Source organism: Hoplias malabaricus, chromosome 1 (genome assembly GCF_029633855.1).
Source record: "Hoplias malabaricus isolate fHopMal1 chromosome 1, fHopMal1.hap1, whole genome shotgun sequence".
Classification (NCBI taxonomy): domain Eukaryota; kingdom Metazoa; phylum Chordata; class Actinopteri; order Characiformes; family Erythrinidae; genus Hoplias; species Hoplias malabaricus.
In genome coordinates, this window is record NC_089800.1 from 87667906 (window position 1) to 87694213 (window position 26308).

Genomic DNA, 26308 nt, shown 5'->3' on the forward strand with positions numbered 1-26308 from the left:
AGAAGTGTAACCAAGAGCCGTGGCTCTGACCAGCTGGGAACGAACTTTTCCGGTTCCTCATTGGTGGAAAAGCGCTACTAGTGACATCATCCACAGGGGTGAGAGTGACAGGGTGAGTGAGTGAAATTGTCCAACAGGGGCGAGTATGACCCACTGAGGCCCGGAGCAGGATGAAGTTACTACAGAAGACATGAATAAACGATACTGTGATAATTTGGCCTCGATAAACCCACTAAGGACACAGATCAGCGGGTTGCGTCACCCTTAATAAAGAAGAAAGCAGCTTTAACTAATCACATGAATCTCAAGTCTGGGTCTCGCAGGCGGATTACAGCGGCTCTGGGGTTCCTTTCTTAATCTCTAACACCAGAAACGTAAATCGGTCAGTTCTCCTCCTGTTTAAGCCTCAACAAGTTGTATCACCAACCAGATGATTAGGTCTTCAGGAGCCGGACTGAAGGCCTAACACAGAAGATTATTCAACCACAATTTGATTTCCGTAATCTCACCATAAAGCGATGCATGAGGTGTGTTGGAGTGGATCCTGGCTGGAAGGCTTTCTGCGGTGTGGTGGGCATCGGACCCTCGTACACAGGCCGGGGCACGGCCGGCACAGCAGCGGGGAGAACGGCACCGTCTCCATCATCATCCGCCAGCTTATCTGCCTTCACTGACCCCATGTCTGTAAGGAACTCAGTTTGAGAAGTCCTGTTTTTGTAGAATAGGTCACACAGAAAACTGCTCTACAAAAATAAACAAAATGAGACCAACCTTGAGAATTGTCATCGTCATCGAGGAAGCTCCCTCTGTTCCGTGGTTTTCCGGTGGCTGGCATGAGGTCATCGTCATCGTCGTCATCTTCCTCCGCTGCGTTCTTCACTGGAGAGCCAGAGTCACTCACACATTGATCCAGCAGTCCGTCCGCATCATCCTCATCGAATAAATCATCGTAGTCCTTTGGCTGTTTGCTCACAGAAGCCTGGAGACCACCACATTTTACAGAGTTACAGAGCGCAGGAACACGGTGAGCCCAGTCGAGAACGATTACAAAGCTTTACTCGTGACTGGGTCCCAAACAGCTCCCTAATCGAGCCCTATTTGATCTGCTATTCGAGTCTTGCTTTCCTGATTCGATTGTGACAGAGGGACAGATGTTCTCCGCTCTGAACCGTGAAAGGCCTCAAGAACTCAGCTTTTCCCCCAAATCTGATTCAAGCCACATTTCAAATTTTAATCTGATCTTAAATCCAGCGCCAGGATTTACAGTTCTCTACCATCTCGCTGCTGCAGGGGCTAACTGCACTCTCCACCGACTCCTTCGTCGGCAGGGCTCTCCGCATCCCAGTCATTTCCCTTCTCAGATTGGCACAACAGTTTTTGGTAAAGAAACCATCACATCGCTAGAACACACCATCAGAGTCTGAATATGCGCTTAAAAGGTGTATTTTCTTTTTTAAACATAAAATTACAGCTTCAGAACCCCTCTAACAATCCATTGAGCTGTAAAAAGGAGAATAGAGGCTCTGTCGTTGATACTCCTGACTTAACACTGCAGAAACCGCACTATGTACACCCCACTGTACATCCTTCATCAAATGACCACTGACGTCTGAGATGCACGATCTGGAGCAGGAGACAGACCTTGGGGTTCTTGGTGGTGGAGGAGGACATTGAAGACGATGCACACACTCCGTCCAGCAGTCCCAGGCAGCCCTCCCTGTCGGTGTAAGCGACCTGTCGTCCAGACGGGTGCCAGGCCATTCCACACACCGTGTAGCCCCTCTCATGCTTCTGTCTGGGAGAAGAATAATCAAACCTAAGCATATTGTACAACCATTATCACACACTGCCTTCACGCATCAAACAGCTCATATCTGAAGGTCAAATAACACCCCACTAACACCGACTTAACTGTCTATAATCTAAGGTCATGAAGTCTGCTTCTCTTCACTGTCCCCACATGAGGAAGATCACAGGCTTCATTCACGGCTGTTTATTAATAACTTCCCCACCACTGTAAGCCTCTCCAGATAAGAGCATCTCCAAAATATGGAAATAAATCCAACAGCATTGGCCTAAAGTGCTGTAATTTTGCTGTAGTTCTGTGCAATGACAGTAGAAGTACATTTAGGTTTTACAGAAATATAATAGTCATTTTAACAGGTATTTTTGCTTAATGTTTGTGGATGTTACTTGTATTTTTTACTAAAAGGAAATTGGACAACAATCAGGCAAGTTTCCTCTTGTTTTTACATGGACCAAGCCCTTAAAGAAATTAATAATAATGAAAATAATTAAATTCTACATTAATATGAAGAAAAGGGTCTGTTCTTTTCGTGTTGTTACAGATGAAAATAGGGTCTCTGTATTTAACACACACACACACACCAGGAGTAGTCTGAGATCTGGTGCCTTTCTCAAGGACACTGCAGCACTGGGTGTTGAGAAAGGGTTCAGCGCTGTTCCTTCACGCCTCTTGCCCCTAATTTTTCGGCCAGTAAAGTTGACAGATAAGACAACGTTTCAGTCACAAGCCGCCTTCGTTTACCCTGAGGCCACAGCTGCCTTAAGTTTACAGCGGTTCAGTGAAAACCACCAAAATAGCAACATTACAGGAGAATGCAAGACCTTCTTAACTTCCATTGGGAATAATTTAACCGTTCCTATTGGTCCACAAGTGGTTTTTCATTGGACAGTAAGGATGTGTGTGTAGTGAAGATTTCTGGGTTAATCCTAGCTCTTCTTGGGTTTTTTTGGGGATGTGTTGATGGTCACGAATCATGATGTTTTTTTAAGTGCACAGTGTTAACAATTTTGTGCATGTAACCCTGGCAACCCTTCCAGCTCCTGCCAATCCCAACCAGCCAAACAGCTTACTGCTGCTAAAAGGGTGGGGCTTAAAAGTTTTAAGCTGCACCAGGAAGTCAGAAAGGCAGCCATCTTGGGGCTCACTTTTTTTTTGGTTGGCCATTGTTTGACTCTGTCTGGTTCTACTTAAAACTAGTTTAATGATGTCTACCTTATGTTTTGTTTTGCCTTGGGGTCATTGATGTTGTTGTGTTTGAACCCGTGTCCTAGTCCTGTCAGATTGTCCGTTTGTTTCTGTCTCCCTAGGAGGGTGAGAACAAGCTAGATGTGCGCGCACTCACACGGTGCACACGTAGGTTCTGTATTGTAAAGATACACCAGAGTAGAGGGCAGGCACCACCCCTTGTATTTTCTTTATTAGAATATAGTTATAGAGGATATTGACATAGCTTAGTTGTTAGTCATGTTTTGTTATTTTCTTTTCTTTGGTACTGTCCCTGTTCCTCCCTCCTGAGGGTTGTCCACCTGTCGTGTGTTTATTGTGGTATGATCTTTTGTATTAAAATAATGTTTGTAGTCCCTGAACAACTTGGTCTCTAGCTTTTGGCTGGCTTCTCTTTTCCACTTGCACATATTGTTACATTACCCTTACTACTACCACCCTAGACCCTGAAGCCCAATAGTAGGAACACTGTCTGAGCTGAACGTGCTTCTCGTGACCCCAGGTGGCTGATAAAATATAAGCTAACATCCATTCGAGTAAAATCCCACAGTACAATGACTTGTACTTCATACAAATAAACTCCGCAGGTCGGAGCACCTTTCTATACACAGCTTGGCTTCCACGTCCCACACAGAGAGAGTTCCTCCCACTGTCCCAGCCGCCAGAAACTTCCCGCACGGCGACCAAACCACCACGTTAATCACCTGCTGAATCAGAGAGGAGACAAAGAAAAATGTAACGTCACAATGATATAACACACATCTTAAATGTCCCTCCCACTACAACAGCAAAGGCACAGTTCACAACCCCTTTCCACCTTCACAAAGCTGTTGTTTTTGATGTTGCAACCACAAAGGGACTGTTCCACAAGGCGTTAATGGCCATCCTTTACTGACCTGGGTTAAAAGGTCATCAGAAAGAGTTCCAACATAAGTCCAGGAGTTCCTCTCGTACAGATGAACCGCAGCGTCCACCGGAACGGCGAGCAACTACAAAAGCAAACAGATAATAACGGGGACTTTGTCCAGACATATGCCAATGGATAACGTTCTAAGGATTGAATTCAGCCCCCCACCGAGAACCTGGCACACAGCTGTAAATCAAGTGATTTCACTCTTTTGTGGCATCTATTTTGGAATGACGTTTAAAAGCTGGAATGAAATGAGTGTGAGAGAGTGTGTGAGTGAAGGTATAAAGAGGTGAAAGCAGGGCTTTGGTTCCCAACATAATCTAAAGGGATCTATTTCACACTTTTAAAAAGACATGTGCCTTTTTAAAGAATCAGATCTGAGGTGGATTGGCGACTGAGGGTGACTCTGTGAGGAGTGTGGTGTGTTCTCTCTGTGTCTGCGTGGGTTTCCTCCGGGTGACTGTCTGTGAGGAGTGTGGTGTGTTCTCTCTGTGTCTGCGTGGGTTTCCTCCAGGTGACTGTCTGTGAGGAGTGTGGTGTGTTCTCCCTGTGTCTGTGTGGGTTTCCTCCGTGTGTCTGTCTGTGAGGAGTGTGGTGTGTTCTCTCTGTGTCTGCGTGGGTTTCCTCCCACAGTCCAAAAACACACGTTGGTAGGTGGATTGGCGACTCAAAAGTGTCCGTAGGTGTGAGTGTGTGAGTGAATGTGTGTGTTGCCCTTTGACGGACTGGCGCCCCCTCCAGGGTGTGTTCCTGCCTTGCGCCCAGTGATTCCGGGTAGGCTCCGGACCCACCGCAACCCTGAACTGGTTAAAGGGCTACAGACTGAATGAATGAATGAATGAATGAATGTAATGAAGGCACAGTATGTATATCACTGTATACTCCACACTCGTCTTGGCTGATTTAGTGGAGCAAGGAAGATGATGCATCATCCGGGATTATTATAGTTTATATGTAAAGGTTACTGTCACCGCTCAGGGCACTTAACCTGCAAAAGCAAAAATCATTCCGCCGAGTTTATCACTGCCCTTTAAAAGACAGCTGAGTGAGGAACAGTTTAAAAGTCTGGTATGAGAAATGTTATTTAAAAAAAAACAATAACCACATAATCAACACACACCCACACATTATTTATGGTGTGTATTTAACCCCATATCTGCCTATAGGGCCACATTCACGGTAAGAAAGGTAATAAGATGTGATTGATTTACTAATACAGTTTATTTTAGGGACGTTAAAGCTGCCATCTATTTAAGTTAATCATATGTGCCGCTTAAGTTCTGTTACGGACAGGAATTTGAGGGTCACTGATGCTTTTGTATTGTTGAATAACTTTGCAGTAAGGATTTGTTGTTTCTCATGGCTTCACCCTTTACTAGATACATGTGAGTTAATCTGGAGCGCCCAATACGGCGTCTTGTGTACACTGCTTGGACCCAGTGCTTTACAAGGTAGGTCTGTGGTTTTCGGCCGAACATGGGATTCGCTTTGTGTGATTTACGCGTGAGAGAGAGGCGAGTGTGTCCGTTTCACTAGTTCACAATCTTCATCACCAACTAAAGCTTCAGTAAATAAAAGCAGCAGATGCGCACCTTCCCGGTCGGGGGCTGCCAGGCGAGTCTGCACAGAGACGCAGCGTTGGTGACATCACTGGACTTCTGCAGCACCTTCCAGCTCACCACCTGAGTCTGAAAAATAGCAGAGAGTCATCTTCACAGTACACTGCATTTAGTCATACACCAACAGATCATGAGAAAACACAGAGCAGGAAAACACAGTTCCTCACCTGATCTTCTATAGACCACACTGCCACTGAGCCATCACAGCTGGAGGAGGCCTGAAGACACATGGCAACAGACAAAATATAATGATGATGGCTTTCAACATGGCTTTCAATGTGGTTTTATGCCATGATAAAATTATTAGTCAATTATTCTCTGTTGCAGACCACCACCCTGTCACCGTTCCTCAGTAAAGCCACTATCTCCACACATTTCTCCAGGAGCGAGAGACAGAATCAGAGTGGAACTAAACTGTAGGGGGCGCTGCTGGTTCTTGCGCTGCATTAACACAGAAGGGTTTTGCGTGGATCAATCTGTATCGGTTGCATTTTAGAAACCGCTGGACGTTACGGGAAGAGTCAGTGAACGCTCCTAAATTGGGAGCTTGCGTTTCACTTGACGTTATGGGTGGAGTCAGTGGACAGTTCCTCAATCTGTAGCTCACTTCTGATTGGCTCTGCTGGATGTTATGGAAGGAGTCCTAAATCAGGAGCTTGTGTCTTATTGGTGGGCGTTTCTCTTCTGCAGATTCTCTCTTGACGACGGGACTCGCACAAACTGATCTACCATAGACCTGTATCCTCCTGCGCCGTCTCTGCTGTCAGATTGACCCTGACTGGCGCCTGCTGGGGTTATTTGGGAACGATGGTCTTCCTTCTGATCTGATTTCCAAGTTGCAGTCCCAAATAAATAAGTGTGACAGGGTCAGTTGCTGACCAGTTTACTGATAAATACGTAGCATTCACTGCTGCTGTAGACGCACAGTGCCACAGTTCCTCATTAGAGCCTCATTATGACGAAAGGTGGGGACTCGGGAAATGTAACGTGACAAATTTAAAGACCACGATCAATAGCTGCATTATTCTTGTTCAAATTTGTCACATCATGTGAAATGCCCATTAAATCTCCTACAGGACAGAGACGAGGAATACTGTCTGCTGTTTGGGTCTAGACTGTATTTGCGTCCAGTTCAGAGGTTAGTGTGTGTTCTTTAGATTAACATACATTTAAAAATCAATACTGCGTCGAGTTCAAATGAATCCTGCACTGTGCAATCTTCACTGTTCCATTTAGAGCCACTGAAATATTAACAGACTTCAGGAGCCTGTCAAACTTTGCCCGACGCGCTGGACACTGTTGACTATGAAAACAACAGGTCAAGGCTTTCAAGCCTCCCTAATCTCATCAAAACTCCCATCAGCCATAACATTAAAACAACCTCCTTGTTTCTACACTCACTCTCCATTCCCTCAGCTCCACTGACCACAGAACGTCTACAATTACAGACCGTAGAACATCCAACGCTCTGCATATTTGTTTTCCCACTGTTCTTCAGCGCTCAGGACCCCCACAGAGCAGGTGTGATGTGATGGTGGATCATCCTGAGCGCTGAAGAACAGGGGAAAAGGAGGCTAGAAGTATGCAGAGCAACAGGTGGGCTACAGTCTGCTCCTGTGTGGTCAGTGGAGCAGATAAAATGGACAGTAAGTGTAGAAACCAGGAGATGGGGCTAACGTTATGGTTGAGCTGTGTAAATGTGAGATTGAGACCACACTGGAACTGGAAGAGCTTTATTTTAAAGGGGAAGTATTTTGTTTTTCATAATATCTGCATAATAACATGGTTCAGACATGTGTGATGGAGAGAGGGTTTGGTTTGGTTGACAGTGGCGATGTATGGAACTAGACGTCCATCTCTAAAGCTCCTTAAAAAGGTCCCGAACATGCCGTTGGAGTCTTAGACATTGATTTTTCAACAGTTTTGAGGCCATTGGCCTTCCATACAAAGCTCTTCAGACAGTTGGAGGTCACTGCTGTTGGTGGAGAGGTAAGTAAATGCTGGGTCTGTGTTGGAGACGTCTGGTTCCACTCACCACCACTGGAAAGAGTCCACAAGAATCTCTACCATCAACCACCTCACACCTAAAACACCCTCCATGACTTCACTAGCCTCTGCTGAAGCACTGCTATAACCTGATCTCATTTAAGAAACAAACAGGGAGAGTGTTATTATATTTCCCACTCACAAGGAACTCATCAGTGGGGTCAAAGGCCACACTGAGGACAGGAGCATCATGGCCACGGAGAGTCTTCTGTTTACTGCTGTCCGCCACCTCGATCACCTTCACCAAAAAGTCACTGAAAAATAGAGAGAAACATGGGTTCAGACGTCCACGCCCCCTCTTATTGAAGACCCAGATCTGTCCATCCACAGGAGCGGGAAATGAAGGAAAACTCATTTCCTAACCCCAGCGCAAGAGAAATCAAATAACCTGTTAGAGCCTCAGCCGCTGGCACACGGCGCATCAATATTCAAACCCCAGCAAGAGCCGCAGAAACAGCTCAATCAATACCACCACATGGTCCAGCCTTTCATTCCTATAATGTTCACCGTTTAAAAAATCCATACGTACAACAGGTGGCCCCTCAGCCGCAGCACGAGCATCGGTAAACAATCAAGAACCCCCCCCCCCCCCCCACACACACACACACCCCCGGCCTAAGATAATGGGCAACATAATCACACTGTGCTCAAACAGAGGATCGGGAATGAAGGGCTTCACCACGGCCACCAGAGGGGGCTCTAGAGTCCTGCTTCTACCACTTTCACACAGTTATTACTTCACATTTCATAATTATAATCTCTTATTATTATAGTTAAGAAAAACAACATGAGAGTTGTTTTTATGAGATTTTAAATAATTTTAATAAAGATAAACTACAACAGATGACTCTAAGATGACTGTCTGAGACAGTAAGCTCTAATCATCAAGGAGCAGGTCATAATGATGAGATACTTATTATTACAACTTAAGAAAACAAGGCTCCAATTTACCTACAGATATAATTATTTTTTGCATTAAATAATAATAAAAGAAATGCAAAACTATGAAATCTGCTTTAAATTTTCCCCAAATTCCATCTTTATTTTTAAAATATTAATTTATCCATTATAACATTTAGGTTCTTAGTTTTTCCCTTTACCAAGACAGTCACCCGGAGGAAACCCACGCAGACACAGGGAGAACACACCACACTCCTCACAGACAGTCACCCGGAGGAAACCCACGCAGACACAGGGAGAACACACCACACTCCTCACAGACAGTCACCTGGAGGAAACCCACACAGACACAGGGAGAACACACCACACTCCTCACAGACAGTCACCCAGAGGAAACCCACGCAGACACAGGGAGAACACACCACACTCCTCACAGACAGTCACCCAGAGGAAACCCACGCAGACACAGGGAGAACACACCACACTCCTCACAGACAGTCACCCAGAGGAAACCCACGCAGACACAGGGAGAACACACCACACTCCTCACAGACAGTCACCCAGAGAAAACCCACGCAGATACAGAGAGAACACACCACACTCCTCACAGTCACCCGGAGGAAACCCACGCAGACACAGAGAGAACACACCACACTCCTCACAGACAGTCACCCGGAGGGTGTGTGAAATGGAGGGCATTCCCATGGATTCAGTCTAGTGCTGAACATTAACCGCTAAATTTATTCTTAACTGGGATTAATACATTCATTCAAGTTCTACAGCAATCACTTCTGTGAAGTGCAACATTACCTGGACCCTGCTGCCACTCTGGTGCCGCTGGAGTTGAAGGTGACGTGGTTGGCGTTGGTGGTGAAGCGAGTGAGGATCCCATCAGGATCTCCATCAGGAAACGTGTGGATCTGAACGGTGTTATTACTAATGGCTGTCACTAGTTTACCATTCTGTATCAGAACAGAAACACCACAGTCTTAATGAGTTTAATACGACATCATCTCAACATCCGCTACAAGGCAATGATTACAGTCACCGTCTGAACACAATTTCACATTTATAAAATTAACCTGACACTAAAACTATACACGGAGCGTAACGTAGGAAGGAGACATACCCCCATCCCTCAATAAGGGCTCTCTTTTCCATAAGTTCTCTTTCATAAGGAAACGTCTGTGACCTGCTTTGGTCCAAACCCCACAGCAGTGTTCTCCCCCTGTGTAAACAGCCCCTGTTCAGAACGCCCGCTTTCAGCACCTGTTCCTTTAAATGATAATGAGCCGCTCGCTGTTCACCCCGACCCCGAGCGCACAGCAGTGAGGAGCGAGGAGCTCTGGTTTTTAGCTGGTTTCGCTCTGTCCTCTTTCTTCCCCGTGCTCTTATTTCTCCGTACTCGTTGTGTCTGTTTTGCTACATTTAACCTCGTCTTTGCGTTCTCACATAAACCCGTGTCCAGCGCTGTGATTGGACAGATGTGCGCCTATCCACATGTCCCTCATTTCTAAAAACCTCTTACACCCCTCAATGTCACTCAATGAAATGCCTCACCTCTCAAAAACCAACAAAGTGATCAGCTGTTAATGGTGAACTTACTCTAAGAGCCACAGAGTAGGCTTTCTCTCCAACGTTTATGGATTTTGGATCATCGTCATCTAAACCCTCCCAAATACGGACATCTCCGTCACTTCCACAGGTCACAATATATCTGCAGAAGAGAGAGGGTTCAGTCAACAGCCACATTGCATTACCATAATCAGCATTAAAATACAGTTACAGGTCACATGCAGCTCAGACAAGGAGTGAATTCAGCTGCCTTCTATTAAAATATGACATTATATATATATCCCTCTATATTCCTAACTGACTGGGATGCTCTTGAGCAGCTGTCCAAGCCTTAAGGCCAACAATACTCAATGCCAAGGGCACATGAACATGGCAGTGTGTGTGTGTGTGTGTGTGAGGGTGATTCACAATGGTTCTGTGGTCAGAAACAGCACTGATAAAGAAGTATGGTCTGAAAAGTGAAGCTACAAAAATGAGGTGTAGAAAGTAGACCCCGGTGCCAACACTTACTTGCCGTCCTCATGGAAGCAGACGTCTGTGTGTCCTTCTGAGTGACCATAGCGTATAGGCTTCCTCTCACAAGGCATTTTCAGTCTCGTCCACTCAGCAACAGATACGGCTCCCTTCAGAAGACGACAGAATGCATTTCTTGGTTAAGTATAAAGCCGTGGCCCTAATGTCTGACTGAACCTGCTCCTGGGGTCACTGCTGTCCCCCAGTCGTCCCTATATTCAATAAACCAGCTCCGTCACCCCCTCAGGAGTCTCCTTTTCAGGGGGAACGTCCCAAAGAACGGAGAGCACTACATATTACACGAGGGGTTACACACACTCTCACACACAGCTCTGGGGCCTGGGGAATATTACATAGAAGAAGTTGAATGTTTTGTAATAAAGCGCCTGTATTTAATTGTGTTTGTGTGTAAGAAAAATGATTTAATTCACAGTTTGACTGTATTTTTTTTAACAATTGGAGATTTTCTTCTGGAATGTTCCACCTCATCCAGCTTCAGAAAGAAACAAAACTACACGATACTTCATTAAATGTAAAAGCCTTAAAGGCAATGCTCTAAAATGATTAATGTCAACAACCTCAGAGACAAAGAGCTTTTTAAACGTAAAGAATTAGAGAAAAGAGCAAAATTTGAATTGTAATTTGAGTTAAACTCCTCAAATTTTGAGTAGGAGTGTCTACAAAAGTCATGAAATGTGCCTGTGACTGTACCAAAGAGTGAACTAAACGCTATATAAGCTATAGAGCGGCCTACAGTAGAACATAAATGCTAAATGCTAACGCAGAGTTAGCTACAAGGCCTTATTCCGTGCCCTACGTAGGGCACTAGATAGGGAACAGGGGGGGTAATGTGGAGCAGCCCGTGAGAAAAATATAAATTAAACACAACCACAGCGAATTAACAAACCAAAGAGTTCAGAATATTAATGTTAAATACGGGTTATGTAGTTACGCTCTGTAAAATAATCTATTTAAAGCTTTTATCGCTGTATTGTGAGCAAGTTTTAACGTTACACGAACCTGCAGGGCCATAAAAGAGATTAATTTAACACTGTTAATTAGACTGAGTCTTCGAACAACCAAACAATCGCTCAGAACACGGGCTAAGAGCCATTGAATAATAAAAGCGTCGCTAAAACTGAACTGCAGTGTAGAATATTCCAGATTTATCCTTTGTTACTCACTGTTCTGCGGCGACTCTTCAAAACAGCAGCAGATTCTCCCGCGCTGCGCACCGTGACGTCGGAGGGGTGTACGCGTCAGGCCGTTCTGTGATTCTATTGGTCAACGCTCGGCGCCGAGCCCCGCCTTAGAGTATGACGTCAGTTTGGCGGGATTCCTGCCCAGAGTTTGGCTTCTCTAGTGTTTTCTGGAGTGATGGAGCGCCACCCAGTGTCATAACCGCAAACCGTCAATTATTAGAGTCCCCCTACGGTCATCGATTAAATACAAAAACTCTTCACTGTTCCGAATTACATGTGTGCAAATATTTTTCAAAATAAAAGTCCCAGATGCTTTAAAGGAACACTAGGTAGAATTTGGTGTTTTTGCTCCTAGGCTCTTCATTGTGTTGCAGAGTGTAATTCACTTTGTCTTGAAACAGTTTGCATGTGTGTGCGTGTGTGTGTTACATAGTGCAGTTTCGGCAGTGCAGAGCCCACAGCAGCAACGACAGAACCTATATTCTCCTTATTACTGGTCACTGGAGCATTACAATGATAAGGTTAGTTTCAACTTTGATATTATAGTGTCTCAGATGTTCATTACACAAACAAGCAATTATACATACAATTGGCTCTGTATGTGTGTGAGGTATAAAACCCTGTCTGTCTAAATCTGTGTTTCCCATCCTGTAGTTTCAAATTGGAAAAGTTCAGCTCCGGCTCTGACCGTTTATTTCACCCAGCTGAAAACCTCACAGACAGTCACACAGCACCAGGGGAGGTTGTGGGTTCGATTCCCGCTCCGGGTGACTGTCTGTGAGGAGTGTGGTGTGTTCTCCCTGTGTCTGTGTGGGTTTCCTCCAGGTGACTGTCTGTGAGGAGTGTGGTGTGTTCTCTCTGTGTCCACGTGGGTTTCCTCTGGGTGACTGTCTGTGAGGAGTGTGGTGTGTTCTCCCTGTGTCTGTGTGGGTTTCCTCCGGGTGACTGTCTGTGAGGAATGTGGTGTGTTCTCTCTGTGTCTGCGTGGGTTTCCTCTGGGTGACTGTCTGTGAGGAGTGTGGTGTGTTCTCCCTGTGTCTGTGTGGGTTTCCTCCGGGTGACTGTCTGTGAGGAGTGTGGTGTGTTCTCTCTGTGTCTGTGTGGGTTTCCTCCGGGTGACTGTCTGTGAAGAGTGTGGTGTGTTCTCCCTGTGTCTGTGTGGGTTTCCTCCTGGTGACTGTCTGTGAGGAGTGTGGGGTGTTCTCCCTGTGTCCGCGTGGGTTTCCTCCGGGTGCTCCGGTTTCCTCCCACAGTCCAAAAACACATGTTGGTAGGTGGATTGGTGACTCAAAAGTGTCCGTAGGTGTGAGTGTTTGAGTGAATGTGTGAGTGTGTGTGTTGCCCTGTGAAGGACTGGCGCCCCCTCCAGGGTGTATTCCCGCCTTGCGCCCAATGATTCCAGGTAGGCTCTGGACCCACCGCGACCCTGAACTGGATAAGGGTTACAGATAATGAATTGATAATGCTATATACGCTATAATATATATATAGTAACATTAATATCTGAGCATGCAAGAAAATAAGGTATGGCCCCTTTAAGTGAAAGCGTCTGACGTTGAGAGAAACGTGGTGTTGTGCGCTCTCTAGTGGCGAGATGAAAACGTTGCTATTTTGTTTTATTATTCCAGTGATAAAAACGCCAGATATTTCCAAATGAACAACATATACACCACATATATTTATACAGCGGGGTTTATCATTTAGAAAGCAGTGTTTTAGTCAAAGTCCATGTTTAATTACTTTAAATCTGACGTGGATAGTGATTAAAGTGAGTGTCCACTAAAAGACACGGCGAATTTCACAAATCACATCATATTCCAGAAATATCTTTATTAAAACGCAGTTTATCGTGAATACAAGCTCTTATTAATGAGTCTGAGCTATAAATTAGTTCAGAAGCGTGTGTGTCACGTACTTCACGTTTCTCTACTATGAGTGAGTGCGTGAGACAACAGCCAGGAAGTGAATGTGACCAGAACTCGATGATAGTCTCAGCCTCAACACACACCCCTTTACTGAGAGAAACAGACACGTATTCCCTATTTCACCAGTAACGGGACGGTTTTATCCCGCTGAGACCCGTCTGAGGAGAAGTATGAGGCTGTTAACGCTGCTCCTGCTGCTGTTCTCTTTCCTCCCTCTCAGTCTGGAGAGATGTTTTTGTAAAGTAAGCTCGGTTTATCCTAATATTATTCGTATCTTATCTCTGCACGTTTCTTTCTCTTTCATGTGGCAGGTGTTTCTTCAAACACAGACAATCTGAAACAATATTTTTTGTATTTGTTGTTATCCGTTGTCTCCGGCTTCAGTTCATGTCGAAATTGGAGTCTTAATGTGCTTCATTTTAAGTCACCAGCTCAAATTTGGAGAAGCAGGTCATTATGTTTGTGACAGTAAGTCCAGTTCCTGAGAAAGTGAAAATAAATGGTGGTTTCCTCATAGCGTGCCTTCAAGTCACCACTCTAAGAAGTGATAAATAACCAAGAGAGCCATCATGGGGTCAAAATGGGTTCTAGATGGGTTTGTGCTCTGGGTGCCTTTCTATTGATACAGGCCCATAGAGATTTGTTTTAAGTGAGAGATGGTGTGTTTTCAGGTGGGCTGCCTGTAACAGCCCCATGTGGAACCCATCCTGGGCCAATCAGTGCATCTATATATGGAGCCAGCATTTACCCTGTGGATGAAATTAGCTGGTACCCACCGGGACTGCCCATATGGGCCCCACACAACTATTTCTACACACTGTTTTGTAGGTTATTACATGTACGCTATCAGGAAACAAGGTCCTGGACAGGTACGTTTGTCACTGAAGGTACAAAGGTACTTTTTGTAAGGTACAGTAGCTGTTTTAGAGTCCAGTGGTGTTTCCTATAGGTACATTACCTTCTCTTCTCCAGAAGGAAAGGTGAATATTGGTAAGAGTTCCTAAGGGCTGATTTATTTTGGTCGTCTGTGTGCCTTTACCGTCAGGTCACAGGAAGTCTGGATGACTGTGCTTGTGATGTCGAAACCATCGACAGCTTCAACAACAGGAATCTCTTCCCTAAACTCCAGCAACTGCTTTCCTCTGACTATTTCAGGTTCTATAAGGTGAGCTCTTGACACATTTACAGCAAGGGAAGGCTTATACTTAAAGGGCCCATGCCCTACATTTCCTTTAATGTTCACTTACAGCATGTGCCTTTATGTCCCGAAAGGTTATAAAATTCTCTCAGACCACTTTCCATCTTCTCTTTATGTGAAACAGACCGTTAAGACATTTTGTAGCTGTGTTCTGATTGGCCGTGCCGTACTGTACCTCAGGCCAGGTTTAAGGTAATGGTAGCTCTGGACACACTGTATCAGTCATTTCCAATGAGAGCAGGTGATTTGGAGCCACTGTTTGGCAGCGGCAACTTTACAAGCCACAATTTAAGACTCGGAGCGGAATGATAATTCCTCCGACCAATCAGAGGCTCGATGTACAAGGTGTCATGTACATTGTAGCCCTCTCTCTACCAGTTAAGATTATCATGACACTACTTCGGTTAAGGAAAACTGAGCTGTGAAAAGTGTGTTCCGTTCTCGTCTTCACTTTCACTCCTAACCCTCTGCTCTTCAGGTGAAGCTGAACAACCCGTGTCCGTTCTGGACGGACAGTGGTCACTGTGGGCTCCGGGACTGTGCTGTTAAACCGTGCACTGCTGTGAGTCACTTCCTTAAATCAGAGCTTCTCAGATGTACCTCTGTTTAGTCAGTTTACACTTAGTGTGAGGATTTGATGGCAGCTGCAAGAACAGTACTGCGCTCTGGTTCTGATGTTGGACGATTAGTTCTTCCACTGCATAGTTCCTACTCTGTTCTACTCGGCCCTACTCTGCTTATTTGCTTTTCCATCAGGTAAACCCAGTCCTGCTCCTCGAAGCGGGTTCTTGTTTAGTGTCTGTTCTCTCGTGGTTCAGAGCGAGTCGAGTAGGCACTAAACCGTGGCGTGTAAACCTTGCAGAGCGCTGATCGTCCAGAGAGAGTCGTCACTCTACACCACGCAACGCAGACGACCAGCACCAACTCTCCATCTGTAAAATCTCCAGCTGCAGCAGAGATCACGTTTGTTTTTATCCGACTCACGACGGCAGCTCGTAAAATGACGCCGTGGTCTTTTGAAGAGGTTCAAACGCTCCTTGGATCGGTGGCCGACGAAAGAATCCAGCGAGAGCTGGACGCTGCAACAAGGAAGGAACAAACTCTACTGATCTGTCTGAACTGATGACGGAGCTGTGTTCAGTCCCAAACAACAACAACACGCCGATACACCATGAGTAAACACCGCTTAACGTTACCACCGCCGTTGTTGTGGTTTCCAAAGCCCACTGTTCCCCTTAGAGACAGGGTTTTGAGTCGATACATATCGGGGAACAAACCAGGGAACCAACAGCTAGTAGAGCAGAGTAGGTACCATGCAGTGGAAGAACACCACAACTCATCCCAAAGGATTTTGGTGGAGCTCCAATATTTTAGCTTCACAGCCCAACGCTGACACTTGACACTGGGCATGGTGAGCTGAAATAGTTTGAGAGATGCTGCCATAGAGGGTCGTTCTGAGGGTAGAAATGTGTTTTCTGTGCCGTGGACCATATATAATGCCTTTATACTGTAATGTTCTTTACAGAGCGAAGTACCGGAGGGGCTCAAGTCCAACAGTTACAAGGTAAGATTCAACACCTAGTGAGCATCGAATAGGACTTTATTAGCGCTGTTCTCTCATATGTTTATGTTCAGAAGCTCTGCGACTTTTAAGGTGGAATGCTATGGTGGAGGGGAAAAAAATGACTGATGATTGTATGTTAAGTTTAACTTCTCAGTACACTTTTATTCACTGTTCATTTGTAACTAGAGTTGTTTAGTTTTGTTGCGCTTTCACTCTGTGTTCACTTTCATGAAGTTCTCCTGAGTTCCACCTTAAATAACCTGAAACAGCAAAGATAAGTCAGTATTAAACACCTATGGAGCAGGAATAGAGCAACATCCTCATCTCTTTTCATGCTTTTCAACATCTGGAAGTCTCTCTCCGCCGGTTTCTACAGTGAACAGAGAGAGAAAACCTTGTAGATCGGGCCAAGATTTTTTTAACTTATATTTTTTAACCGTTTACTGACACTGGGGCTTCGTAAAAACGTCAGATAGCAGCACAAACCGACTGAAGAGCAGCAGAATTTGAGGAAACATCTTCATAGTTTAATTCGTTAAAACCGTGAGCATCACCTTTAAGGTATTTGTAGATTGTCATGTGGGTTAATGGGCAGTACGGTGGTGTTGATACCACAGTGTTCCAGGGTCTCAGGGTCATGGGTTGGATTCTCCCTTCGGGTCACAGAAGAGCGTGGGGAGGCTCTGGTTAAAATGCTGTGTAAATTAAATGACTCCCTGTGTAGTGAATAGGGAGCAGTGTAGTTCACAAGGTATTGAGGCACAGCCATGTTTTCTAGTGACGTTTCTGTAGTTAATGATTACATATATGTGTGTGTGTATTTGTGTGTGTGTGTGTGTGTGTGTGTGAGATCAGTATTCACTAGAGGCCAGCAAACAAACAGAGGAATGTGAAATGGCAGAGAAGCTTGGAGCTGTCAACGGCTCTCTAAGGTAAACCCCACCATTTAGTTGCCAGTAAAGGGAAACTCCACCAGTGTTTTCAGAATTTAACCATACCTCAGTCACTGAGATAGTAATAAATTGATTGAGAGCAGTTTTGTGGATTCAGCAGTGGTTTATAAGGTTGGATTTGGGTTAAAACCATGTCATTCTGTCTACATCTTAAATATTTAATTGTGCAGAAACTTTGGGAAGCTAGTGGAGGTCCCCTTTACCAGATTAAACAATTTACCAGATTGTGTGTGTGTGTTCAGTGATGAGACCCGGCTGGCTCTGCTGGAGTGGAACAGACACGATGATGAGGCCGACCGTTTCTGCATGCATGACGGTAAATTTCTTTCTGTATCACATTCCTAAATTATGAAAAATATCAAAGGAATATTCTTCACATTCAGTACATTCATGTTTTGATAATATCTCAAAATTGTGTCAGTGAACCCACACACACACACACACACACACACACACCCGGAGCAGTGGGCTACCACCCTCAGCGCCCGGGGAGCATTTTGGGGCTTAGGTTCCTGATGCACTTGCCATGGACGTTCCTACCAGTTTTGGAACCGGTGGCCTTCCAGAACCAAGCCCACTCCTCTGAACTTAGATCTCCTCTCTGATTATTCTCATGCCGTGTCCAGTCCAAAACCCAGAAGGCTGGTGAAGGACTTGATTTCTGTTTTGACAGTGACACCTGACCTCAACCCCCTTTGCACTTTATTTTTAAAAGAACTTCAACGTAGTAAAAAAACATTCCCTGTGTATTCAAACAGATGAGGACTCTCCTGACGCTCAGTATGTGGATCTCCTGCTGAACCCTGAGAGATACACTGGTTATAAGGGTCCAGAGGCCTGGCAGATATGGAACAGCATCTACGAAGAGAACTGCTTCAAGTAAGATCACAGAGATCGGTTTGAAGGCTCTGTCCCGTCAGTGACGATGTAGATAATAAATAACTCTCAGTTGCTCTTTAATTCCAGACCTTACACAGTTAAAAGACCCCTGAATCCTCTGGTGGCCAGCAGTGGTGGGTGATGGCATTATTTTCATGAATGTGTAGTGTTTTGTAAATATATACAGACAGATGTCTTGTTAAATGGTCTGAGTTTGACTTGTCTTTATTTGTCTCTCTTCTCTCACATGTTCGTGCCTCTGTCGCAGGTGACGGTGAAGGTAAGAAGGATGGGTTTATTAAAGTTGAAAGGTGTTTCTTTCCGTTCGTTTACAGACATTGAAGGTCTGTTTGTGTCTTTCAGGAAGAGGATTCTACAGCTGGTTGGAGGGTGAGTGTCTTTTTAACGTGGGACATACTGTTATATAAAATTATTAAAATTATTATCACAAGATCAAAGTGTAAGTTTTAGTGTCAGTCAGAGCTTGTCTGTGGGGAGTTAGGGAAATTAGACTCTTGATTCTAAACCAATCCACCTACTAAATCCTGACATTACATCCTGGATAAACTAATCCAGCTGTGTTCTGTAAAGCTGCACTCTGTATGGGAGGCAAATCCTGCCAAAATTAAAATTGAAACAAAAATATACATTCATTCATTCATTATCTGTAACCCTTATCCAGTTCAGGGTCGCAGAGCCTACCTGGAATCATTGGGCGCAAGGTGGGAATACACCCTGGAGGGGGCGCCAGTCCTTCACAGGGCAACACACACACATTCACTCACACACTCACACCTACGGACACTTTTGAGTCGCCAATCCACCTACCAACGTGTGTTTTTGGACTGTGGGAGGAAACTGGAGCACCCGGAGAAAACCCACTCAGACACAGGGAGAACACACCACACTCCTCACAGACAGTCACCCGGAGGAAATCCACGCAGACACAGGGAGAACACACCACACTCCTCACAGACAGTCACCCGGAGGAAACCCACGCAGACACAGGGAGAACACACCACACTCCTCACAGACAGTCACCCGGAGGAAACCCACGCAGACACAGGGAGAACACACCACACTCCTCACAGACAGTCACCCGGAGGAAAGTTATTTCATTTCATTTTTAATTTTGCCATGATATTTTTGCATACGTTTGGAAAAAGAAATGACAGAACAGTACCTGCATTTTAACTTTATTGTTTTCATTTATTTCAATTTTGGCAGGATTTACCTCTGAGGTTTTAGGCTAAAATTCACAGAACTAGGACGTCCTTCGCCATTTGAGTTTTTAGAAAATAGCAGTGCACTCCTAATCATCAGATTCACAGTTCAACCCAGTTTTTACAAAAAGTTCTTCCACATGCTGCTTGCATTTCCACCTTTCCATCAGAGAGGTCGCCAAATAGACAAGTTATACAGCTTTAACTTGTCCCCTGTGTTGTGTTCAGGTCTGTGCGTAGAGAAGAGAGCTTTTTTCCGTCTCGTTTCTGGACTCCACGCCAGTATAAACGTCCACCTGAGCGCCAGGTACCTGCTGGATGGTGAGTCACCTCCTTTTCACTGGTTCCCATCCACTTAGGCTTTGTATCAGTTGGGAGTTTGTTGCACTTCTGCTGCTTTCCTGTTACTGAAGCACCTCCGTGAGGATCTGTGATGACAGCCATATAAAGAGTTCAGGATCACAAACACCGCTCCCGTTTATCTCAGAGGTATTGCATTGAGCTCCATTTCTCCAGAGAATGCAGTTCCACTGAGGGGGGCTTTACTATCCTCTATCCAATGCTTGGCATTGAGCATGGTGACAGTCTCGTGTGCTGCTGCTCCATTGTCACGTTGTCTCAGTTGATGCTTTTCTAAGGAAACTACAGTAACCAGGGGTTCATCTTGAACTAACAGATCAGGGCTGGCTTTCCCAAAAATATCTTAGAACAATAAAAGAGTCATAAGTGGAAGAGCGAGCATCACCCTGAACTCTTTCTCTCTCTCTCTCTGTCTCGCGCTTGCGCTCTCTCTCTCTCTCTCTCTCTCTCTCGTGCTTGCTTTCTTTTTCTCTCTCACTCTCTCTTTTCCTCTCTCACTCTCTCTCTCTTGCTCTCTGTCTCTTTCTGTGTATCTCTCTTTTTCTCGGTCTTCTATTTCCTCCCTCACTTTCAGCTGCCCTGTTTCTGCATTCTCTCACTCCCTCTTTTCTCTCTCTGTCTCAAGCTCACTTTTCTGTTTCTCTCTCTCTCTCTCTCTCTCTCTCTCTGGGCCCTGGGTCCTGCATCAATGGACCTATCCTGGCCGTGTCTGGTGTTTTTCTTGAGGAGTGTAGCGCCCCCCCTGTGGTCACTCTGTGATTTGTGTGTTTTTCAGATAACTGGTTCGAGAGGAAGTGGGGTCATAATGTCACTGAGTTCCAGCTGAGGTTTGACGAGGAGCTGACGAAGGGGGAGGGTCCCAAACGGCTGCGTAATCTGTACTTTCTGTATCTGATAGAGCTCAGAGCTCTGGCCAAAGTCCTTCCGTTTTTCCATCGCTCCTCTTTTCAGCTGTTCACTGGTCAGCAACAGCAGGACACACACAACAAAGAGCTGCTGCTGGAGATCCTCAACCTGGCCAAGTGCGAACACACACACACACACACACACACCTTTAAGAAATCATCAATACTCTGCACGTGTTAATCACAATCACTGATTGTGAGTTTAAATTATTGTCACTTACGCCTTATTCATGAGTCCTTTATATTTGACTGTTTTCTCAGTATTTTTATATTTTCTAACTAAACAAATCTAATCCCAAAACAAGGTATGCATTAAAATAAGAAAAATAATCACATGTTGATGTGTCAGTTATGTATAATTAGGAAAGAACAGCGTGTCGTTTAAAGAGCAGTGTTCAGGTTTTTTCCAGAGTGTATTTTGTAACATAAAGCCCACTTTCTCTTCATTTCCAGATCTTTCCCACTGCATTTTGATGAAACCACACTGTTCACTGGAGATAAGAAAGAAGCAGCTAAACTAAAAGTCAGTAGCTGTTTTTACTTTTGTGTGCAACATTTGATACAGTCACATCACAACATTTACAAAGTAAACAGAACACAACAGCGTTAAGGAGAACACGTACACATTTCCAAAACCCTGGGAATGTATTTGAGTTCTGAATTTATGCAGCGTTTTTTCAATGCAGCGTTTTGTTTCAATGTAGCGTTTTTTTCAATGCAGCGTTATTTTAATTCAGCGGTTTCATTTCAATGCAGCAGTTTTTCAATGTAGCGGGTTTTTTTTCAATGTAGCGTTTTTTTCAATGTAGCGTTTTTTAAATGTGGCGTTTTTTCAATGCAGCCCTTTTTTCATTGCAGCGTTTTTTCAATGCAGCGTTTTGTTTCAATGTAGCGGTTTTTTCAATGCAGCTTTTTTTATTCAGCGATTTTCAATTCAGCGTTTTTTCAATGTAGCATTTTTTTCAATGCAGCATTTTTTTTCAATGCAGAGTTTTTTTAATTCAGCATTTTTTCAATGCAGTGTTTTGTTATTCAGCGATTTTCAATTCAGCGGTTTTTCAATGCAGCGTTTTTTTATTCAGCGATTTTCATTTCAGCGTTTTTTCAATGTAGCGTTTTTTTTCAATGCAGTGTTTTTTTCAATGCAGCATTATTTCAATTCAGCATTTTTTTAAATTCTGCGCTTTGTTTGTTTGTTTTCTTTTTTTTAATTCAGCGTTTTTTTTCAATGTAGCAGATTTTCCAATGTAATTTTTTTTTAGTGCAGCATTTTTTTTTAATATTTGTGTTCTTCTTAATGCTGTGATGTTCTGAACTTTTTGTTTGCTTTGTAACTCTTGTAACTGTTGTGCTGTTGTGGCTCAGGGGGCCACTGTAATTTGGGCCCCCACCCCCCACTTTTGAGTGAAAACAACTAACACAGAGAACACACTTAAATATGGTATTCAGTATATTGATAAAGAATTAAATATTAAATATATTTAATTTTTCTATAATGTGTAAAATTCAACAGTAACAGTAATTATGAATTAAAGCAACACTAGGAAGTATTTTTACCTTAAAATTATAGCTTCAAAATCAATGTAATACTCCACTGAGCCTCTGTCATTGCAACTCTGGGCTGTAACTGTTGGAGGATGGTAGGAAAGCACCCACTCCCCCCTTGGTTTCAGGAGAGTGCTGTAAATGTGAATCACACTCTGCAACTGTAGAGGGAGCCCAGGAGCAAAAATACCAAACCTTACTTAATGTTGCTTTAAATGTGTTCCCTTTAAAGGTTTTTCTTTACCCAAAATCTGTGCATTATTCCTGTAATAAATATTAAAGGTACAGTCTGTTCTTCTGCTCTCAGAACGACTTCAAACTAACGTTTAAGAACATCTCCCGGATCATGGACTGCGTGGGTTGCTTTAAGTGTCGACTCTGGGGCAAACTGCAGGTGAGAGCATGAATTAAATTTTGAAAAAGAATTAAACTGTCAAAATATAAGTCCTGTACAAGTGCATTTTATTCATTAATGAACAAACGGTGTAAATGTGACATCAAATGCACAATAATGATCTCGTTTTGTATTTAAAATGTTTGCTTACAAAGGCCACTGTGAATATATTGTTATACCGTTAATAAGATTTAAATAATAATAAAAGAAAAGGAAATGAAGATAAAAGCCTGGTTCCCGAACTAAAGCTACGTAAGAAGAGACAGTTTGTTTCCCTCTTGTTGCTGAGTGTGTGTTTGTGTGTGTTTCAGACTCAGGGACTGGGTACAGCTCTGAAGATCCTGTTCTCTGAGAAACAGATCGAGTCTCTGCCTCAGTCCAGCAGCAAAAAACCCTCTTTCCAGCTCAGCCGCCAGGAGATCGTCTCTCTCTTCAACGCCTTCGGGAGGTGGGGCCCGGTGTCTCCTCTCATTTACAGCATTGACCCAAGTTTCCAATCACTTTTCACAATAATTATAAATTATATTAATCAACAAATACGTGAAAAGGTTTATCCTTGATGTTTACATTTTACTGCCGTTATTCACCGATCCTCGTACACTCACTGACCATGCCCTCTGCTAAACTGACCATAGGGGAGCACTATGTAGTTCCACAGTTACAGGCCATAATCCAGCACTGTAGAAACTGCACTATATCTAGGGTGACCAGATCTGAGATGGTGAAAAAGTGGACACGGGGGGAAAGATAAGCTCTCGCCCCTCGCTGCCGTTGTATTCTTAGCTGAACCTATGTGTGTTTTAGGTCCTTTACACCTTTATTTACTACACAAAACATGGGAATTTCTTTTTTAATTCATTCGAGAACTTACATTTCCGTTTCGGCATAGCTGCTCGAGATGAGGGTGGGTACATGAGCTTTGCCTGACGTAAACAAGGACTACTGACGTGCAGACTGACCAATTAAATGTTTACAGATAAGGTTATCGACCAATAACGGTAGCTCTACAGTCAGATCGTCCAATCAGAAGATTCTAGGTTACTTCACCACGCCCCCTTCTCACTCAAGCGAACCAATCGGAGTAGGGGAGGGCGGGACTAGTTTGTGAACGAAACTTCTCGAAGTTCTATGTAAGCTCTAGAAAAACAACATCCCGGACGTTTGTGAAATTCCGCCCGGACATTTTTTTTAAGTCTAAAAAAGAGGACATTTCCTGGTAAAAGAGGACGCCTGGTCACCCTATTTTTATGGAACTATTGCTTCAGAAGTCTCACACGAGTCTTCAGCTCCACCCTCCTGAAGCCTGTGGCACTGTGTGCGATCGGTGGGAGAATCGGTGAAAAGACGACAAAAAAAAACTAGGGAGAAAATTCTTAAAAAATGTCTGTAGTTTCCAGAACTGACTGATTTCATGTTTTCCAGAATCTCGACGAGTATCCGAGAACTGGAGAACTTCAGAACCTTTTTATCAGAATTTAAACAATCAGACTGAACCTGCTGATATTGCACCGTTCCTCACTGTGGACACAGACGAAGCCGGAACCAGACGGAGGAGAAAAGGCAAGGGTCCATTCCACGGCGGCTCCATTCCACTTAAAGGGATACTTCAGTCAAAATAACGTTTACACAGTTAACACCCCCAATGTTTTTTCCTGGACTGGGCCCTGAGTGTACACCAATCAGCCATAACATTATGACCAGCTTCTTGTTTCTACACACACTGTCCATTCTCTCAGCTCCACTGACCTCACAGGAGCTCTGTGTAGTTCTACACTGACAGACCATACCCCATCTGTTGCTCCGCATAATTATCTCCCTGTTTTGATTGGTCAGGACCCCCACGAAGATGGTATCATTTGACTGGTGGATCATCCTCTGCGCTCCTTTATGGTCAGTGCAGCCGAGAGAGCGGGAAATTAGTTGCGAAACAAGGAGGTGGCTTTAACGTTGTGGTTTCACACTGATGATCATCCCCCGCATCGGTCCCTGACCTCCTCTCATGGCTGAATGACATCAGATATTCACAGTAGTGTCTTAAAATATAGAGAAATGTATTCTGGGAAGAGTAGAGGCTGTTGCTGTTGGAAAGGGATGACACATGAAGTGTCCACACACTTTTGGCCACGCAGTGTCCTTTCTGGATTCAGGGAAATCAAACGTCCCCAAACGCTCATTAAACTCGTGGACTTAAATTGGAGCACTTTATTCCTGTGAGTGATTATGGCAGGAATTGCACTATGGAACGTCTGTATGAATTTCATTTTGATTATTAAAGGGCCCATATTCTTTATTTTTCACGAATTGTATTTTCCCCCCATGGGGTCCGTAGATGAGTTTTTTGTTTTTGTTTTTTGTGTGAAACTGAATCAGAATTTGTTTTTACGTGACACATTTTACGTGTCCCTCTAGCCGTACGAATCAAGCACAATACATTGATTTGTGACTGAGCTTTTAAGACGGATATGTAAATTAGTTTGTGCTGTCCTCCGTGTATTGTCCCGATCTGATGTGGTCCTAATTTTGAGAAAGTGGGTGTGGTCAAACTGCTGTAGGCTAAAGAGCCAGTCCAAGGCGGGTATTCCAGGAAGCAGGATTTCTCAGTTAGCCAGCTAACTTAAGCCCAAAATAAGAATTCCTATTGGACAGGGTTGACGTTGAGCTTAAGTTATCTGGCTTAACTGAGAAATCCTGTTTTGTGGAATAGCCCCCTGATGTAAACGTGTAGGTTTGTGTGTGTGACATCACATACGCCATGAGTTATTTAATAAAGTTTGTTTATGAAGTCGAGAGTGGATTGTATGTTTGAAATTGAGAAATGTTTACATGTTACATTAAACCATTCCATGTCCAAAAAGCTATGATATGGGCCCTTTAATGGGTAAACAACCCTTCATAGCAACGGTTGCTAGGTTAGTCAAGATATACGAGACACTGGCAAACGACAATGTAGCAGTGATTTACATTTAGAGCCGCTGGAGTATTCCTCAAATACAGATCATTAGAAGAGGCCCAGAATGACTTAGCGTAGGGACCCCAAGTTCCAGCCACTTGAAAATGAAATACCAGGAATCCTAGCTAACTGTAAATAAATATAAGAACTTTACTCACTGAAATAAACGTTTGTCAGAAGACATATGTGTGAAGATTAATGTCCAAGACCTGTTTGACTTGGACAGTATATATGTTTCTATATAAAGACGCTTTTATTTAAGTAGGTGCTAATACTGCTAAGATTACTAGCGCCCTCTAACTTCGGCCACCTCCCCTGCTTGTGACAGTCAGACGAGACAGTTTCTACCACATTCAGTGGTTTTTAAAGGTTCACAATGAGATTACGTTTGTCCTGTGTTGGTATCCGTACTCTACATGTAAGGATTACACTGGCGGTAGATTTTCCCCTCAGAGAAAAGGAAGCTAACCGCTAAGCTAACGTTTACACTGAGGGAAATATCTGTCGCGAAATGGAAATGTGTTGTGTTCCACATGCAGTTTTGCACACAAAGAGTTACAACACTGTTAGAGACACTTAAATATTGTTTAGATGTGTGATTTCTTGCAAGACTGAT

At 44.0% G+C, this 26308-nt stretch overlaps 2 protein-coding genes across 6 annotated transcripts in view; one reads left to right on the forward strand and one right to left on the reverse strand.

Annotated features, from left to right (window-relative positions):
• wdhd1 (WD repeat and HMG-box DNA binding protein 1) overlaps positions 1-11915 on the reverse strand; it is a 33407-nt gene extending 21492 nt beyond the window's left edge. For 2 of the 4 annotated variants that reach the window (XM_066675939.1, XM_066675941.1), the window contains exons 1-12: positions 11615-11742; positions 10592-10704; positions 10112-10223; positions 9317-9468; positions 7749-7860; positions 5728-5778; positions 5534-5629; positions 3928-4020; positions 3629-3738; positions 1642-1795; positions 772-979; positions 510-682 (exon numbers count right to left, since the gene is read on the reverse strand). In XM_066675939.1, coding sequence (XP_066532036.1) covers positions 510-682; positions 772-979; positions 1642-1795; positions 3629-3738; positions 3928-4020; positions 5534-5629; positions 5728-5778; positions 7749-7860; positions 9317-9468; positions 10112-10223; positions 10592-10704; positions 11615-11626 — 1386 coding nt within the window. In that variant the 5' untranslated portion in view covers positions 11627-11742. Of the gene's footprint in view, positions 1-509; positions 683-771; positions 980-1641; positions 1796-3628; positions 3739-3927; positions 4021-5533; positions 5630-5727; positions 5779-7748; positions 7861-9316; positions 9469-10111; positions 10224-10591; positions 10705-11614; positions 11743-11778 lie in introns of those variants that run through there. The other 2 variants (XM_066675942.1, XM_066675940.1) reach the window with 2 other exon arrangements.
• A 1806-nt stretch (positions 11916-13721) lies between these two features.
• On the forward strand, positions 13722-25728 carry ero1a (endoplasmic reticulum oxidoreductase 1 alpha). Of its 2 annotated transcripts, none has more exons than XM_066675944.1 (16): positions 13722-13963; positions 14767-14886; positions 15398-15481; positions 16445-16483; positions 17339-17415; positions 17679-17752; positions 18195-18315; positions 18403-18449; positions 18584-18595; positions 18679-18705; positions 19767-19859; positions 20674-20920; positions 21257-21326; positions 22656-22742; positions 23054-23190; positions 24165-25727. In XM_066675944.1, the coding sequence occupies exons 1-16, from the start codon at positions 13892-13894 to the stop codon at positions 24232-24234; spliced, it is 1377 nt and encodes a 458-aa protein (XP_066532041.1). In that variant the 5' UTR covers positions 13722-13891; the 3' UTR covers positions 24235-25727. The 2 variants fall into 2 exon arrangements, with proteins under 2 accessions (XP_066532041.1, XP_066532040.1); XM_066675943.1 differs by lacking the exon at positions 13722-13963 and adding an exon at positions 14468-14590 and having other exon boundaries at positions 24165-25728.
• The last annotated feature ends 580 nt before the right edge of the window (positions 25729-26308 follow it).

Coding starts and splice junctions, on each gene's coding strand:
- ero1a (XM_066675943.1), top strand. CDS start 14,477: ATGAAATTAGCTGGTACCCACCGGGACTGCCCATATGGGCCCCACACA. Junction 15,482..16,444: donor CTGTTAAACCGTGCACTGCT/GTGAGTCACTTC, acceptor TGTTCTTTACAG/AGCGAAGTACCGGAGGGGCT. Junction 23,191..24,164: donor CTCTTCAACGCCTTCGGGAG/GTGGGGCCCGGT, acceptor CATGTTTTCCAG/AATCTCGACGAGTATCCGAG.